This window comes from Dipteris shenzhenensis, chromosome 16 (assembly GCF_047967505.1).
Source record: "Dipteris shenzhenensis isolate YYH24624 ecotype China chromosome 16, Dip_SZ_1.0, whole genome shotgun sequence".
NCBI classification, from domain to species: domain Eukaryota; kingdom Viridiplantae; phylum Streptophyta; class Polypodiopsida; order Gleicheniales; family Dipteridaceae; genus Dipteris; species Dipteris shenzhenensis.
The window spans coordinates 1,902,679-1,922,063 of NC_141611.1; the positions used below are offsets into that span (position 1 = coordinate 1,902,679).

General features: G+C 45.6%; 1 protein-coding gene across 2 annotated transcripts; it reads right to left on the reverse strand.

Moving 5' to 3' along the window:
* Window positions 1-1,142: 1,142 nt before the first annotated feature.
* On the reverse strand, window positions 1,143-5,959 carry LOC147892389 (uncharacterized). 2 transcript variants are annotated; one of them, XM_087386966.1, is made up of 7 exons: window positions 5,709-5,959; window positions 5,216-5,253; window positions 4,881-5,108; window positions 4,547-4,770; window positions 4,295-4,452; window positions 3,640-4,147; window positions 1,143-3,457 (listed from the first exon to the last, which is right to left on the reverse strand). In XM_087386966.1, exons 1-7 carry the CDS (start codon window positions 5,823-5,825, stop codon window positions 1,533-1,535), a joined length of 3,198 nt encoding a protein of 1,065 aa, XP_087243092.1. In that variant the 5' UTR covers window positions 5,826-5,959; the 3' UTR covers window positions 1,143-1,532. The 2 variants fall into 2 exon arrangements, with proteins under 2 accessions (XP_087243092.1, XP_087243093.1); XM_087386967.1 differs by lacking the exon at window positions 5,216-5,253 and having other exon boundaries at window positions 4,881-5,102; window positions 5,709-5,781.
* Window positions 5,960-19,385: the final 13,426 nt, after the last annotated feature.

The window sequence follows — 19,385 nt, forward strand, 5'->3', positions numbered from 1 at the left end:
AATGAAAAATTGAAAACAACTTTTTAATTTACCAACAGATTGCAACAAAAAGAACTTCTTTTGTCCCCAACACTTATCCTTAGTCTACAAACCTGATTGCCCCTTTCACCTATGAAACCCAAATTTTACTTCCCTTACCAAAATGAGTATGACAATGGGATTAAGTCACATTGCGCTTACTAATGGACCAAAATTATTTTTCACTAGTTTGGCCAACTCGAGTGCATAATGGCCTTGAGTCAAGCAAAGAGTGTCAAGGTCCTCATACTTGATGTGATCAAGCTTGTGGCAAGGCACATAAGGATTGGATTTCACTCACCTGGCTAATTCATTCATAAATAATATTGCTCAGACTTCCTATACCAAAAAGCCATTTTTCACTAATTTGACCGAGCAGAGTGGGTAAATGCCCTTGACTTAGGCAACTAGTATGCAATGCCCTCATACTTGATGGCATTGAGCTTGTGGCAAGGGTACATACACATTGGATTCCATCTACCCTATAATTGAACCATATAATATCATTTTTCACTCTTCTATACAAAGGGAGCCATTTTTCACTCATTTGGCTAGCCAAAATGGTCTTTTTTTCACACTTTCTATACCAAGGGAGCCACTATTCCCTGATTTGGGCATTCATAATGGGCAAGGGGCCTCAAGTTGCACAAGTACACAAGGCCCTCATACTTGATGGGATTGAGCTTGTGGCAAGGACACATAAGCATCGATTCCATCTATCTCTTCTAAATGGTCTTTTGTCAGACTTGCAGTACCAAGCTACTTTCACTAGTTTGGCCAATTGAACTCCATAAAGGGCATCAAGTCGAGCAACAAGTGCAAAAGGCCCTTTCACTTCATGGGTTTCCACTTATTGAAAGGCCGCGTAAGCATTGGATTTTGTTTGCCTCTCTAATTCATCCATAGATTGTCTGGCACACTTCATATACCAAGGGAGATAGTACCTTTGTAAGACTAGAAAATATCCAATCGAGCAAATTTAGAATTTTTGTTGTTCTAAAGTACAGATTAAATGGCTTTGATAAATCAATTACTCCAACAAGTGAATTCACTATAGGGTAGGATTCAAAGAGAGTTCCGGGCATGCATAAATGCAGGGTTCTGTACAACCCTGAAACAACAAAGTATTTTGAAGGTCTTCAAGTGTGTTTCCAATGGCTATACCAAGGATGTGGAAATGCACAGTAATTTGAAGGCAAGCATTAGCTTAGCTGATTTCATATGTGATGACGATGCATTCTCGTGTAACAAAGGACATGATGAAACATGCAAAGGAACCTGATTTGTGGAACATGATCCTTAATAGATCTATTAGCACAAACTACTTTGCTCAATAGAATTCAAAGCTGCTTTGGATTTTTAAGCAGTGGGACTAACCAAGACGACTGCAATATCAGAGTCAACTTGAGACAACCTGCAGTAAACTCAGTTGCAAAGCCCAATCTCATGACTTGAAGGTAGCTTTTATCAGAGTCTCCCCATCTTCAAGTTAATGTAAAAAACTCAAATGAGAATCAAACTTTGTTTGAGTCAGAGACTGGATGGGGCCGTGTTTGAGAAGCAGAAGATCCACCAGATGCAGATTGCACAGAGGAGCCAACCAAGGTTTTCTTTGGAGCATGAGTAGCTAAAAATCCATTCTTAGAACAATGGAGGCCCTCCAGCGTCTTTGCTTCAAGCTCAGCTATTGACCTCTGAAGCTGTTCCTTCTTCAATTCCAAAGCCCGACCATCAAGTTTAGAGCTCGATGATTTGCCAAGAGGCTCTTGAGCACCTCCATCACTTGCCTGAATTTCAGGTTTATGGGAAGGTATCTTCTCTCTTTCAATGCCAGCAGTCTTGTAAAATTCAATGTATGACTCACGTCTTGCTGGAAACACAAGATCTGATGCTTTCAAGTTCAAAGACTCACTTTTAAAAGTTGCAGGGTTAAACAACTCCCGCTGCATTCCTGAAAAAGAGCTATCAACAGGAGCAGGATTCTCTGCACCATATCTAGTCCCCAGCCCCTGCAAACATGTTTGCTCTGACCCACACAACAGCTCTTCACATTTCACAGTAGTACATAGATTGGCATTGGCTCCCAAGTCAACTGCAAAATAGGTTTGTTCTGAAGCCCCTGCATTAGGAATCAGAACACCTTGTCCGTCTGATACACCTGAACACGATTGCTCTGAGCTTGCTGATTTGACTGCCTCCCCACCTGCTACCCTAGCAGTCATAGTTGCAAGTTCTTTCAGAGAAAGTCTGTCCGATTCGACAGTCTCTCTAGTAGTGTACCCACATTTAACTGCAGAAAAATGACCAACCTCCCTTTCCAGAGAAGATACTGAGCAGAGCGACGGAGCCTGATTACCACTACAAAGTGGTAAGTGTTTGCTTATCAACAAATCTGAAGACGAATTACACTGCAGGATATCAGGAGAAGCCAAATTTGATGATGCGGTTGAGCCACTCCTTTCACATCGACTTTTCACTTCCAATATTGCTTGTTCATGCTTCTGTTGAAGCTCCCTGAACTCTTGCTCCTGCTTGAGTTTCAAACGATTCAACTCTCGTCCCAAAACCTCCTCTCCATCAGTAATATCAGGTGGAGTGTCCACAGCCAATCCGCATATTGGCCATGGTGATTGTGAAGGGAAATCCTTCGGTGAGCCATCCCTTCCATCTTCTGTAAATCCAACATGTTCCTCTGGGCTTCCAGCCATGTTCGTTATTCCTTCCCATGTCTGATGTGTATACTTACTGCAACCAGCGATTCTCTGGGACTCCACAAGGTCATTGAATGACAAACAGCCTAGCTCAACTGGCTCTATATCGCCAACATTGCTTGATGGATGTATACATGGACTGCCCATGACAGTGGACCAAGTACCTTTCCCAATATCATCAGACACCGGAGAGCTAGGGTCTGCTAGATGATATGCAGATTCCTCATCAGCATTGTGTTCAGATGAATTACTGGACACTGGAGGAGCAGCCCCTGAACTAGAAGGAGAATAGTCTGAACCACCCTGATTGTATGTTACTTCTTCAAAGCGACCATACATCATACCCTCCCCTCGGGATGGTGAACCATCGTATGCACTTGGCCTGAACGATGGGGAGAGAATCTTTCGGCTAGATGACACTCTGTCAAGACAAGGTTCATCCCCATCAGTACCATCATTACCGGTCGTCTCACTCTTGGCTTTCTCATAGCTACTATCTGGAGCAGGGTCAACTTGGTCCCCACAATCCTCTGTATCAGGCCCAGTCTCATCAAAGGAGGCTCCAGGCTTCCACTCAGGGACAAGAGCCACAATTTCTGCATCAATCATCTCAGCAATGGTGGTCACATCCTGGTCAGAGAGATCAAGCTCTTCCACCATTTCACTTGCAACACTCATGGCTGTGTCACCTTCTATATCAAATAGAAAATGAATATTACGAATATGACCTGCACAGCCCTTGTCAGTCAATACATGATGGCCTTGAAAAAGTTTCGATATTCGAAAATGGGAGACTCGTAATCCAAACTGTTCCCTACTTGACTAGACCAGCTGAACAAAAAGAGTGCAAGGTGGACAAGGAGAGTGCAAGGGATAAAGAGTACACATCAAGTAGGGCAAAGAGCCATACCTAACGTGTCTGCAATGCGCAGCCTCAAGAAAACTGTGCATTCATCCCTCTTCTTACCCTTCACTCTAAAATCCCTGCTTCTCCTTGGTTGATCTTCCTTTGGAGAGCGAGAAGGCAGACTAGGAATGTGCTCAATGTTGCGGTCTCCTTTGTTGTCCCCATTAGGGAGTACAGAAGTTGCGCTCATGGAGTGTCCAGACTCGTAACCACATTTTGCACCTGAAATATTGGAAACTAAATCTGCTGGCCCAGACTTTGAGGCTTTATGGCGGTACCTTGATTCAGGTTCTCCTTTTACAATCAGTTCATCCATGTCACCTCCTATTAACTCTGAGCGTTGAATTGGTACCAAACATTCCAGATGTTCTCTATTCCCATCACTTTGGAGAAAGGGATCTGTCAACAACTCTCTTGCTGGCAACCTTTTAGATGCAACTGCTAAACATTTCTCAATAAATTGACGTACATCCAGATCCTTTACCCTTTCCAATGCAGCAGGCTTTTTCCCCTGTAAAAGACTCACCTATGTATTATATACTGAACAAAAAAGATGACTCATTGCTGACATTTTCATTTTCTTCTCCTCCACAGCATTAACACATAGAACAGAACAGTAAGGGAAAAGTAGAGAAGGCAACAGAAAAAAGCTTCTTACGGAAGTGACTTTCTTGTAGATCTGTGCTGCATTCGTGCATTCACTGTAGGGATACTCGAATGTTACCAACTCTAGCAGACACATGCCAAAGGAGTAAATGTCGACTAGTTCATTATACTCCTCTTCATACAATTCTGGGGCCATGAATTCAGGCGTCCCTGCTCGCATAAATGAAATCCGTGAGCTATATACTCATGGCAGAAAGCCCTTATACCAAATGTTGTTAAATCATGTTACATGTACATGTCTTACCAATCACACTGTGAGCAGCATGCGCTTGACGTAGAATGGTTGCTAAACCAAGATCCCCAATCTTTACCTCACCACTGTTTCCATTAACGAATATATTGTCACACTTCAAATCACGATGGATAATTGGTGGGTCATGACTGTGTAAATAGAGTAAACCTCGCAAAATTTGCCTCGCCCAGTTTTTAACAGCCTTGATATCCACATGCTTGTGCTTCTTTCGATACCTAGAGCATAACATGATGAGCTTTTGAAGTCAGGAAACTGTGCTGCTTGCAGAACAACAGAACCATCCATGTTCCCTTCGAAAAGAACAAGCAACAGGGCAAACACGTACTGTCTTAAAGTCCCAGAGGTGAAGATCTCTGTAATGAAGTTGACATTTTTATTCTTTGTATCTACCCAAGAATTGTAGAATTTGATGATGTTCTTATGCTTTAGCGACTTGAGCAGATGCACCTCAGAATATAAACGCTCTAATTCCTCGGGACTCTGTAAAAGGTCTTGAATTTTCACTTGATTCCAAGCCACCTCTATTCCATCCACTTCATCAAACGCCCTGTAACTGTCAGATAAGTTAAGGGGAAAAAGCAATCCACACTAGAAGAAAGCTTACATTGCTGACAGACAGAACTTCCTTAAAAAAATAAAGTCACACAGTGATGTGGATACACTGTCTTGAAGGCCCCCTTACCCAGCACCTCCTTGTACTGCAAGGTCAGCAGTACAGATCAATCAACACAGTGCCAAAGTAAAAAGACCGACTCGAGAGCACAGCGGGCCCCATAAACGAAAACTAAAAAAGCTGAGCTGCGTATTAATCGTGTACGTGGCAAAGTGTTTAGAGAATAGAGGACAGTAGGCAACTTGTCCAACACACACACGAAACTTTTTCTAATTTTGCGCCGCGTTCATTAATGTACACAGACCTATGCCCAACCTCAGCTTTGGAAACATGGCAAAAAAGCAAGACGAAGTTATTCGCAAAAATCAGAAGATTAAGAAAGCGCAAAGCCATCCAGAAGCGTCAACATGCATGGCAAGTTGCAAAGTGTACCGATGGAAAATCCACAATTTCTGATAAACGTTTAACCTTTCAATTGATGAATGAAGGGCCAACAATAACGACAAGGGGAGAGCGGAAACACGTTGAAGAGGGACGTACCCGACCATAGCGACCAGTGTGGTCCATCTCGACAAATTCGGAATCACTAAGGTCGGAATTCTTATCAGGAGGCTCATCGATGGCGGAAGGATCCCCGTCGGACTTGTTGTCGGGCATTGTGAGTACGGATTGAAGGGGGGAAATGCAGCTCTCAAGAGGTCATGAGTGCAAAACGAGGGGGTGAGGGCGGTGGAGGAGCTGTTTACATGTGTGCAGCGCAGCGGTTGTGAGCGAGGGGAATAGAGGGAGGGGACAGGCTAAGGTGGCAGTTCGCAACAGTGAAGTAGCAGCGCCTCTAAATGTAGCGAGGCGGGCCTACTTGTGCTGCAGGGCTTCACAGCATAGGCCTGGGCCCCGCCGTTTTTGGAGGCGGCGCCGCCATCTTTACCAGGGCGTCGGTGGTCCGCTACGTTTGCCAACGGTTGATTTGGGCGCCCTTCTTTTAAGCACATCCCACTCTTGACATAATTTCCAAAAAAATAAGTCCATCTTGCACCTTCCTTGGTAGGATGCAAACAATTGTAATTCAGGGAAGGTGACATTTTAAAGAGTCTCATGACGTGCCTCATCTATCTTATTATCTTTTGAATTTTGACTTTGAGCCTATATTGTGACATCAATTCAAACATTTGTTTTTCTTTCTCACATGAGAGATGGATTCCGGTGAGTCATTAGATACACCATCACCACTACCTATACGTGTGCACTCTAGTGACCTTGTCCCCCAATAACCACCATCGTCGATAGTTAGCTTAGATTTGAGCACTTGGTGGTGTCTTGATTGCAAAGGCCTCACGTGCTTGTCTCTAACACATTTTACTTTTTTCCTTCATATGTATGATTGTTGTAATAGGCTTACAAAGATTGCTCACTTTATTCTCAAACCAAAACCCAATTTTCAGCTTTAATGATTGCATCACTTTATTCAAATTGCATGGACTACCACAAGAAATTGTTAGCTATCGTGTTGCTAAATTTATGGGCCTTCGGCTAGAATTGTTTGGATCCATGGGTACACTTCTCATCCCTAGCACGGCCAATCACCCTCAAATAGATGGCCAGACTAAAAGAGTGAATATATGGATGGAGTACCTTAGACACTTTTGATTTGACACTCAAATTGGCGATTTATGGTTGCACTTAGCTAAAGTCTATTATAATAGTATGAAGTATATATCCATTAGAATGAGTCTATGTATGGATCTCAAGTACATGTTCCCTCCACAATTGTCAATAAAGCATTGACCAATCAATAGGTTAGTAATAACTTGGTCCACACAAATGCTTTGTTACAACAGTGTGGTCAAATTTCAAGCCCGCATGAAGGCATATGCAGATCAAAAGCATAGGGAATTGTATTTTGAGAAGGGAGATCATGTATTCCTCAGGCTTCAAACCTTGGTATGCTTCATTGAAAGGGAATACTAATAGCCCACAGGTACTATGGTCCTTATCGAGTGTTGAGGAAAATTGGGGATGTAGCCTGGGAACTTCCTTTGTCTTCTAGAATCCAAAATTCTTTCATGTCTCACTTTTCTTGGGATCATGGAAGAGTCCTTGACGAATTGCCTCCCATGGAAGAGGAAGGGCACATTCAATACGTTCCAAAAAGAATTATGGGATTTAAAGGCCATGTATTTAGAAACAAAACATATGAGGAGTACTACATCAGTAGTAGCTAGCCTTAAAAAGCCCAAGCTATCCCATTTGTACAAACACACATTCATTAATAAAATTGGATTTTGCACAATTGATTATCGGCTCAAGCTTACATTCAACAAGGGGTCTTATCTTTCTTGTCCATGTGTAGCCCACCACTTGAAACCTGCTATGAGTCTATCCCATGACTCACTCTCCCTAATCCAAAAGCTACTTTCTGTTTATAGTTTTGTAATTTTTGTAATTTCTATTCACAATTTTGTAGTTTGTAATTTTCCTTAGTCATTCCTACTCTAAATTCAAGGGTTTTGCTAGCTTAGATCTCTCTAGGTTATATTTAGGGTTGTTTGGCTACCCTATTTCATAGGCTACTTGGCTCTTTTGCTATACTTGGTGGCACGTACTTACTACCTTCACGTTGCTCTTTGATTTGTACCAACTAACTGGTTAGGCACATACTCTTTATAGGGTGTTTGGCTACCCTATTTTGTAGGCTACCTGGCTCTTTTGCTATACTTGGTGGCACGTACTTACTACCTTCACTTTGCTCTTTGATTTGTACCAACCAATTGGCTAGGCACATACTTTCTAAAAACAAAAATATTTAATGAATTAATTTTTCGATATAATTTTCGTGTAAGAGCCACTGTTTGTCTAGCCCCATAGATCCCGAAGGTTCTCAAGTGGGTGGACTTTAGCAAAATCATATCATATCCTCTCTCTCTCTCTCTCTCTCTCTCTCTCTCTCTCTCTCTCTCTCTCTCTCTCTCTCTCTCTCTCTCTCTCTCTCTCTCTCATGCTTTTCTTTAAAAATTTATTGAATGCAACAAACGGAATTCAAATGTCGCTAAATGTACAAGGCATTGTCATGCCTATGCTTTAGCATCTCTCACATCTCCAAGAGTAGCACAGTATGACTCTAGTCTCCTCAAAATTCCTTGGGTAATGACAAATTTATTTTGTCATCAGATTGCTTCCTACAAAATGTTTACATTAAATTATATTAATGAAAAAGTTCTATTTGTCATCTGATTGCTTCCTATAAAATGTTTACATTAACTAAGAATAATGATAATGATCATGTGATATTTCAAATCTAAATCGAACATCTAAAAAAAAAGTATACATTCTTCCACTCAAAGTGGATGTTAGACATGCAAACATTGATCAATTATTGCATCTATTTATGAAAATATTTTGTGGAGGCACTATTAGGCATATGCTTGCACGTGGGGGAGGCAGACCTTGTGCAATGTGAGGGCACGCTGCATTCTTTGACATTGTCCTAGTAGAGTCCATCTATTCTTTGATATTGTCCTAGTAGAGTCCACTTATGATGAGAGCTATCAAGAGCTATAGAGTCTTGATGATGTTTCATAGTCAATTTATCTCCTCGATTCTCCGACCCCCTCCCCCTCCAAGATCCCCCTCCGCACCGGTGGTTTCCACTCCATTCTCTTCCTCGAGCATGATCCAGAGGGAATGCCCCCCTCCACTTGTGCCACCTGCAGCCCCGAAGCTAGCACAGACCTCACCCTGGCCTATCCCTTCGGGCCTGGCGGAGTGGAGAGGCCCTTCCCTGCAGGTGGCCAACACCCCTCCCTCTGGTTCAGACTCCTCATCTTCGTCCCCATGCCCAAGGGCTGCTCCTAGAGCTCTTCCATTGGAGTTTTATCAAGCAGGTCCTTGGGATTACTTGGATGCAGCGGGTATTGGCTCCTTCCCCACATGCCTAGACATTAGCATCTTCTTCCTCCGTAAGGGGGCGGAGGGTAAGGTGTCCATCCTTGCCCCACACGATGGTCCTAGCTATTCCTTCACTATCTCCAATGAAGGGAATGAGCAATGGACGAATGAAAATGTTTGGGAGACGATACGAGACCAGTCCCAGGAGCAAGTGCAGGATTGGATTGGTAGCAGAGCAGCGGAGCTTCTTCAACAGTAGAGCTTCTTCAGTAGCAGTGGCAGGAGGGTGATGTTCGTTTGCATTGGCGCCACAGCACCAAACGTTTCCGACTCTTGGTCATTATTAGACCACCGCTGGAGTGGGCCTACACGGAAGGGCTTCGCCCATGGAGGACATCAGAGGTAGCGGGCTTCTACAGCATTTCCTTACTAGAGGCGTCGAGCTGGTTAGAGAGAGCATACCACCACGGGACAAAGGGCCTTTCCCCTCTGCTAAAGGCTTTAGAGGATGGGTCCGATGATCCGGCCTTTCCTTCAAAACCTTCACAGAAGCGCCTTTGTCTCCACACAGGACATCCTCCGACCACTTCGACTTCGACCGCAAGCAGACAGCTGTTTGTGGCCCACCTTCCCTCCTCATGAGTTTACGCATTATCTCTTGGAATGTTAACGGTTTTCGCTCATCAGGCACCCGTGGCCCTAGGAAGATGGTGCTCCGACAGGAGCTCTAGCCAGCCTTGGTGGGAAAGGTAGATGTGCTCCTACTACAGGAACACAAGCTTTCGGCTTCACAGACTAGTATTTGTGGGAAATTCCTCACAGGATGCTCCCACACCTACTGGGAACCTTTGATTGGCGAGTAGGGGAGGAGCGGGGGTGTCTGTATCTCCATCGACGCTTCTCTAGTTCAGCATGTGTGTGGTTTTGGCACTATGATCCCAGGACGTGTGCTTTGGGTGGGCTTGCATATTGAGGGATTCCATATCGGCATCCTCAATATCTACGCTCCGACTGATCTTCGACGTAGATCCGTTTTTTGGAGATCCTTGACAGACTTGTTGCCAGAGATGGACTCTTGGATTGTAGGAGGGGACTTCAACAACCTTGAGACCTTAGAGGATTAGTAGGGACGAGGCCCAGAGTTCCTCGGTATAGCTCAGGTAGAGCAGGCAAATTGGGACTCCTTCCTCTTCGCAGTGGGAGGTCGGGACAGTTGGAGGGAGCCTTCCTTTCGTAGATGGCCTGGGAGTCTGGACTTCTCTTGGGGTTACAAGAGGGAGGGAGGCAGACTTCTGGAGCGGCTGGACCGTTTCTATGTCAGTGATTGGGCGCTTGGTAGAGGAGGAGAGTCAGGAGTGGTTCCAGGGACAACACTTTCAGACCATGCCCCAGTCATCCTAGTCCTGGACTCAGCCTCTCAGTCCTCACCTCCACGTTCATGCCGGATCCCAGACTCCATCTACTCCAGAGCAGCGGTTCACAACAGGATAGTGGACCTATGGGAGCAGGATTGGGACCCCACCAGGGATATGGCAGCACAGGTAGCTCAGGTGCTTGCTGAGTCTAGCCTCATTTGCCAGCAGGAGGTGATTCAGGTCAGACAGCGGTGTTGGGTGCGGGAGAGGGGTCTCAGACGTGATCTCGCTTCGATTCAGCGGATGCAGCAATTTTCTCCAGGCTCTGAGGAGCTCAGACAGTAGGAGGTTCGGGCCCGAGCCATGCTAGAGGAGATCACCCAACGTCGCTCAGAGTTTTCATTTCATGCTTCCAAGTCCTTCTGGGCTAGGAAAGGCGACAGGCTGTGCAGAGAGTTCTTCAGGACTCATGGACAGAGGTCAGCAGGGAAACAACTCCGTTCTCTTAGGGCGCAGGATGGTAGTGTCAGGACAGATCCAAACAAGGTCCGGGACTTGGCGACAGACTTCTACAGATCATTATTCCAGCAAGAGCCCCCAGACCCTCGTGGCCGCATTTACAGGGAGGAGGTGTGGAGATCTACACCGCGCTCGTGCAGCCCAGCATGAGCGACGCCCTTCTCGCCCCTTTCACTGTTGCGGAGATGCAGGATGCGGTGAGCGCTATTGATGGGCAGAAATGCCCAGGTGAGGACGGCCTCTCTAGAGCTTTCTTCACCACCTTTTGGGAGCAGATCCACTGGCCCTTGCTCGCAGCCTTCCAGCACATCTTCTCCAATGGGCAGATGCCAGAGAGCCTTGCAACAGGCTTGCTTTGCCTCATCCCCAAAGGGGGGGACCGCCAGGAGATCAGACAGTGGTGCCCAATCACCCTCCTCCCAACTGCCTACAAAATCCTCGCCAAGATGATCAGCAACCACATCTGCCCCCTGCTACATGACTTGATTCATGACACCCAAACTGGTTTTGTCCAAGATCGCAGCATTTTGGACAACATCTTCACTTTCTCAGAGGCGACGGAATGGGCCCAGCACAGTGGCCAACACCTTGCCATACTCCTTCTCGACTTTGAGAAGGCATACGACAGGGTAGACTAGTCCTTCTTGGAAGGTACACTCTCTCGATTTGGTTTCTCGAATGAGTGGATCAGAGGTATTGCTAGCCTTTACATATCGGCCTCTAGTCGCGGGTTATCATTAGCGGCAGGATGGGGGAGAGATTCACACTCGAGCGCTCAGTGCGTCAGGGCTGTCCATTAGCGCCCTACCTCTTCCTATTTTTTGTGGAGGCCATGACCCACTTCCTTTGAGCCCATACCACTGGTCTTCGCGGGATGCGTCTCCCTATTCGAGATGATGCAGAGCTTCTGGACTTCGAGTATGCAGACGACACAACCCTATATGTGCAGGATGATGTCGAGTCACTGGAGCGTGTGAGACTATCCCTAGAGATTTTTTGCCTTGCGGCTGGAGCGAAAATCAACTGGCATAAGTCAGTTGGTTTTCTTATGGATCCGGGAGCCAGCTCATAGTGGGGTATTTTCCTGGGGTTTCGCTGGATCCTTAGAGGACAGACGACACGTTATATGGGGTTCCAGGTAGGCCTGGACATCACACCGGCTCAGCAGTTCTTGCCGGTCCTAGCCTCCATACGACGGAAGCTTGCTTTCTGGAGCACGGCTCGGCTTTCCTTAGCAGGCAGGGCCCTTGTGGTCAACCAGGTCCTTCTTGCCACTGCTTGGTATGTGGCCTCTTGCTGGTGTTTCTCGAGGTCTTGTGTAGCCCAACTGAGGAGACTGGTGCAGAACTTCCTATGGTCTGGTTCAGACAGTTCCGGCACCACCAGAGCTAGGGTCGCCTGGCAGACGGTCATTCTCCCCCAGGCAAAGGGCGGCCTCGGCATCATAGATCCAGAACTGCAGAGTCAGGCACTTCTTGGCAAGCTAGTCATCCGCGGTCTGCTGACCCCAGGAGGGCAGACATGGAAGCTCTTGCTACATCATGGTCTCAGTGCATGTACTCCCCAGAGAGGGGGTGTTTGGCAGCCTTCTATCCGATGGATCTTCACTTCAGCTCCTTTGACTCAGCCCCATTCCCCCTTCCTCTGTAGCCTCATCTCGGTCTGGAGGAAGTTGCGACATAGCCTTTCCCAGGTTCCCCCTAGCTGCCGAGAGGAGATAGATAGACAGCCCCTGATCTGGAGCAGCCAGGTGATAGATGTTACAGGTTGTCAGCTTGGAGAGAGATCCCATATCCCTTGGGCGCTCTGGGTGCGTGGGCCCGTGCGCTCGCTCCGGGTTTGGAGGGACGTCTACAGTCAGCTGAGCCCAGGCGAGCTGGCAGCATCAGTAGGTACGGCATGTGGGATCTAGGCTCGACGAGCGGAGATTGATGCTGCCATTCCTGCAGGTTGGAGGATTCCCATAGTCACCGGACAACTCTTCCCGGGAGATGAGAGGTGGCTAGGACAGTTCACTCCACAAGGCATTCCTTTGGTGGTTGCAGACCTCTTCTCGGACTCCTCGGTACACTTCTTCTCCATCACTGATGATAGTCACCTACAGAGCAGAGAGGCCGTGATCGACCCCCAGCTTCCCTGGCAGCGCCTTCGCATTGTAGGGCTGCAAGGGAAGACGTGGCATATAGACCCCTTGATTATGCAGGACTAGGATTGGAGACTCTGGATATGGGAGGGCCGTTCCTTGTCAAAGGTGGAGTGGGACCTAGGAGAGTGGCGTTGGCCACCATCGGAGACCTCAGAGAACCCTACCCCCTTCTTTTCTTATAGTGCACGCATGGGTCGGCATGCTCTTGGGGCTCTCCAGCGAGGGCTACCCACACAGGCACATAGGTGGTATGCCTAGGGGATATCCTTGGTCTTTCTTCGCACTTTCTGGAAGACTCTTTGGGCTAGCTGGCGTCCGAGGAAGATCTCCTACTTCCTTTGGATGGTGGCACACAAGGGGCTTCTAGTTGGCAGCTGGCTGAGATAGATGGGATAGGAGGGGCATTGCCAGTTGTGTTTTCAGGAGGAGTCCTTGAAGCATTGCCTTTGGAGCTGCTCGCATGTGCAGACGGTTTGGAAGGGAATCATGGGGATCTTAGCGAGGGCTACACCTGAGCTAGGACCGATCACTTGGGGAGCCGTTTGTTGGTGCAGCACTAAGCCGGGACATCACTTGGCCTATGAGTTCTCTAGACAAGATCCCGTCTTTTTCATCACGCAGGCCAACTGGGCATACATGGACAGCTTCCCTTGGCATCTGACAGAGACAGATGCAGGAGCGATGCCTCGGCACCCAGTTTGGGAGATCATAGGGAGCATTGCAGGCTGGCATATCTGGACTTCCAGATGCACGCAAACTATAGGAGCTCAGACTACTTCTACCTAGACCCTAGCAAACATCTGGAGCACAATCATTCACACGCTCAAGGGTCAGTGGGATCAGATTCAGGGAGAGTCCCAGGCAGGGAAGGAAAAGAGACGACATTTCCTTCGCGACTGGGACCACCAGGAGTTGTTCTTCTAGCACTCCACTTAGAGTCTTCACTGGCATTATGCCCCTCCACCATGGTTGTTTGTCCACTCTCTGATGATTATGCCCTAAGAGGCTTGTATTTAGCATTTTGACTCCTCGGGCTGAATTCGTTTTGTGATTACAGCCCGCTGGCCTTTAGGCCTTCTTGTACTCTCGCTTTCAAGTAATATATCTAGCACTACTTTTTGCGCCCAAAAAAAAAAAAGTCAATTTATGGGTTCCTAGGAGGCTCCTCCGCAGGCCCTTTCCCTTTCCAAAGGTAGGTCCCCATGGGACACGGAGACTTAGTTGGTTCTCTAATCATCACTAGGACCTGTGGAGATCTTGGTGGAGCATTGGTATGAGAAGTATTCAATGGTAGACCCATGGTTGGCTTTGAGACTATGGTATAGTTTCCCACCTCAATCCTCTTTCACCCAGCCTTCAACCTTTATCCTTTTTCAATCAACTATGTAGCTAGTTGGTATTGATGTCCATCTCAAAACTGATTCTACCTTCTCACACCAGTCTCCTTTGCAGTTTGCACAAGAGTCTATGATTTGTGTGACATCTATTGTAGCCTTCTGTGAGGCTTTTGCTATGAGAAGTGCAATAATCCTCTAGTATCTCTAAATGGTTGCTTCATTGGACTACATTAGTTTGTATGAGAATCGATGGCCTATTACTACTGCCAATGCAATGTTACAAAAGGCGCTAAGAGAAAGTCAATGCATGGCTTTATATTGTGTTTTAGGTTTCTCCAAATACCATGAGGTATTGGTAGTACTCAGGGTTGGCCTCAATATGGGATACAATGATATGTGATGCACTCAAGGTGTAGATCCAAACTAGTTATAAGGATAAAGCTACTTGAACACATAAGGAGAGAAAGGAAGAGTGAAAATGATGTGTAACCTCACCTTGTAGTAGACGTGCTGAAAGAAAAGAAAGAAAGAAAGAAATTTTATTAACGTCTTCAGAAGACCGATGGGTCTATGAGACTAAAAGAAAACCTAATACAAATCACAGTAAGGGTGGAGCTACTAAAACAAGCATCATCACCTGTGCTGAATCCTAAGTCTGATCATACATAATTAAATACATTTGGATATGACAATGACCTCCATATGTCATGTCGCCCTGGTTGGTACATAGTTGGTGAAAGGGCGTTGGCATCCGTCAAGGGGTCCGGTGCATCTCGGTCTCCTGGAGGAGGCTCGACGCAAGACTAGAGCCACCATGACTCTTGTGGAATGTATCCTAGGTCTAAACAATGATGGGAGGTCCTCCATGGTGATCTATGTGTCCCCTCGATGTCTCGTGTGTCATGCTGCGATCGTCGGGTCGGGGTCTCTATCACATCTGTGGTGAAAGACTGGACGATCAATGTCACTCGATGGGAAGAACTCTGTGATCCTACTCTGAGAGGTGTTAGATGGTATGGCCAAGCCTCATCGCCTGAGTAAGTACTCTCTGTGTCAGACCCCCTCGTGAATGAAGGCCATGAGGCATCTGTGATTTGGGTAGGTGAGGAATCTAGAAAGGATCTCGGAGCCGTCTCTAAAGAGACAGTGGTAGCAACCTCGCATCTCATAGTACACTGGGCACCTGAAAATAAAATGCTCCTCCAACTCAACCTCTTAATAGTCGCATAATATGCATATGCGATGCTCCCTAGGGATCCCCTCTGCTCTGCCGCTCTCTATGTGGAGGTGGTGTGATGATACACGAAACTGTCCAATGGAGATCCATAGTGAGTGAGGCATATGAAGCTCAGTGTACCCTGGTGGTGTGATGAATCCCTCCTCCGAAATACGAAGACAGTAATCTCTGTAGAAACTCAGCTTCACTGGAAGTTCCCTTGACTCCAACCAGGTCCTAAAGGTATGTAGCTACAGGAGATCCTCTCGAATGACCTAGTTGGTGTGTGGCCCAATCGGGATGGTGGGTGCGAGTACCGGAGGGGCATCTAAACTGTACTAAAAAGGAGGTATCCTATCGATGTGAAACCCTAGTCTCACAAACCATCTATGAGTCTGTGCATACCAGCATCGCTCATCTCCCTCTGCTGCCAACCTCATGGAGGAATCAAGAGCCAACCATGGCAACCTTTGTCTCCCTGATGTGCAGTCCCTATATGATCTAACCCGATGTAGATATGTGATGGTCTGAAAGGCTGCATCTAGCTGGATTGAAGAAGCATGGAACTCGGCCTGAATGATGTGATGTGGTACAGATGGTTTCCCCCAGATCATCCATGAGAGCATGAGGATCTATAGGCGCTCCACCCGTGTCCACTCTATCTCTGACATGTCAGGTCTCCAAGAAGGGCTCTCGCCATACATACCAGTTGGTTTGACCAAGGAGTCGAAGAGAAGAGCCTTGGTCCGAGGGTCCTGAAAGTGTGAGTGGAAGCACTGTCTCTCTAGCCGAGCTAGTGAGGCGTATCCCCTACTCAGTCTGGCTTGCATCACTGGTCTCATCGTGAAGATCTGGCCGAAGAAGATGACCCCCAAGGAAGTGTATGAGGATATGATCTCAACTGGTGACCCACCGAAAGTAAACTGCTTCCATTGCATGATTGCTCGAGAGGTGTTAAAGATCATGACCTTGGTCTTGGCAATGTTGACCTCCAAATCATGGGATACACAAAAAGCCTGCAGTGTATCCAAGTGTCGCTAAATCCCCTCGGGTGTGGATGACAAGAGTGCCACATCATCTGCATAAAGAAGAATCTAGATGATGATCCCGACAAGTGAGCAACTGGTCCCTCTGGAAGCCCCCATGAGAATTGTGGTGCCACAGAGCACTAGTATGGTAGTGAGTGATAGTAGAGTAGTAACCATTATTGGGAGATTCAAGTCCTACCACCCTCATGGAAAAAGCAACTAGTGAAGCTGATCGCAAAAAAAAAAGTGTGTGAAACCACTTTTGATTGGAGACCTATCACTTTGATGCCTATTATCTAGAATCTCAAAACAAAAATGTTGGTCAATCGATTAAAAGGGGTTCTTCATGCAAGTCACATTTGTCTTAGCATGGTTTTGTGCCACAAAGGTAGATATCTACATGACAACATTGAGAATGCATATATAGGCATTAAATATGCCAAGTATACAAATCAAGATGTGCTAATTATGCAGGTTGATATTACTAAGGCATTTGACATTATGGAGTGGGATTATGTTGCACAAGTAATGCACAGATTGGGTTTTGGTTCAAGAATGTGCAATGTTATCTTCTGGTTATATCAAAATAGTACTTCTCGTTGCATGATTGGTGATGATCTCACTGCATGATTGGTGCAATGTTATCTTCTGGTTATATCAAAATAGTACTTCTCGCTACATGATTGGTGGTGATCTCTCATGCCCATGGATGTTGGGAAGATTAGTGAGGCAAGGATGCTTCCTCAATGCTTTATTTTATGCCATTGCGACCCACCCATTATTGTTGGAAGATTGCATGGCGTGCAACTCCCAAATGACAAACATTTTCTAGCTAGGGCATATGCAGATGACTCTTTCTTCTTTCCATGCAACACTTAGTCAGAAACACACTTTATCATGGATACTTTGGAATTATATGGACTAGATGCTGGGCTACACACTATTTTTCAAAAGTCTAAGCTCTTGTCTTTGGGTGCAAAACATTGGAAAGAGATACTATGGCCAGGTCATATTTTGTAACCAGGACAGATAATACAGCACTTAGGATACTTGATTGGCTAGTGTATATCTTTAAAGGAGGAAACGTCTTGGGTGATGCAACATAAGCTAGATTACTAGAAGCTCTCTACTTGGCTGCTACATGTGCACCTGTGAATCGTATAAGCAATCCTCATGGTTCACATATAGTTCCATTTGCTGTCGCTTATAGCATGGGATAGAAGACCTTGGATGCTTTCATGTCACAAGCAATGGAATACCTTTGGAAAACCAAAAAGGACAAGAGAGCTCTGTGTGTCCTAAAAGGTGAGCTAGTTTATTCTCTAAAAATGCATGGAGGGCTCAATATTTTAAACATACCTATCATTTGATTGCTCAGAAAGCTCCAATTGCTACTTACTTTTGTAGCTCAGAAGGAGCCATGGATGCAAATGCTTGCTGAAATGTGCACAAAGGTTTGTAAACATGCTTTTGGTGAGTGGGAGACCAATTCTTGGGATTTTATTACAAGCTCTTTTCAAGGAAATGTCCATGGCAATCCTTTTTATAGCCGATTAATTATTGATTGGCATGTAATCCTGCAATACCTATGCTAGAATTTCTATGATAAAACCCCGAAAAGCATATTTTCTTGCATGCAAAGGTGTCGAATATGTGCAGGATGTCATTCAAGATGATGGTACTTTTATGTCCTTTCCTACAACAAATAGACTTTATGGTTAGGGATGCACTCTAGGCCTATATGGTACAAGTTACATGATTTACTTCAGCGCTTCCTCTTGATTCCTCATCTTGAGGAGAAAGATATTGACTAGAGGATTAGAAACTTGAAAGACTAGAGACTGGTTGTTAGAACTGTTGATGATGAAATTGACTACTACTGCAAGAGCTTATCGTCTTTTGATCCCTACGCCATGGATACAAAATCATGCCAATCACCTATGATAGTTGAATAAACCTCTCAAATGGTGGAAAAGATGCTTGTGTATCATATGGAAGAATGGGCTTTAGAAGTTCTTTATGTGGCGGTGTCTGTTGTGGGTTCTACTAGAGGGGACCACACTGGCTAGATGTCATGTTGCACCTTCACATTGTCTACACTGCTCTTGTCCTAGAGTATCAATTCTAAATCATTTGTGGACTTTTTTGGCTACAAAGGATCTCCTTGTGACCTTGTCAGCTAGGCTTCAGACTTGCTTCCCGTCGCATACTTTCTCCAAGTACTTCTGGATATTTGGGCGATATCACCCATCCCTTGCTGACTATAGGAAATTCTTTTTGTGGGTTAGATTTATAGCTTATGGGACTATCTAGCATGATAGAAACCATCACATGTCCTCTCGTGATCCTTTGGATACCTATGCATTCTTCAAAGCATCCTTTGCATATATTCCCATATGATGCTTACCATATAGGTGACATTTCATTGCATCTTTTAGAAGTATTTTCCCACTACTTCTAGCTGCCACACTTGGTGGCTAAATTTGTAAATTGCATTAATTAATTGAATCAGTGGTTTCATAAAAAAATAACTCTGTGTGTGTGTGTGTGTGTGTACATGGATGCATGCATGCATGCAAGTGCATGTATGTATGTATGGATGGATGGATGTATACACACATACATGCATGCATGTCTGGACTTGCACAAAGTGTGAGTAAAGTGGTAGCATGCTTCACCTACCAAATTTATAAAGCACGGGGGATGGATCATCCCCTAAGTTGTTTGTGAG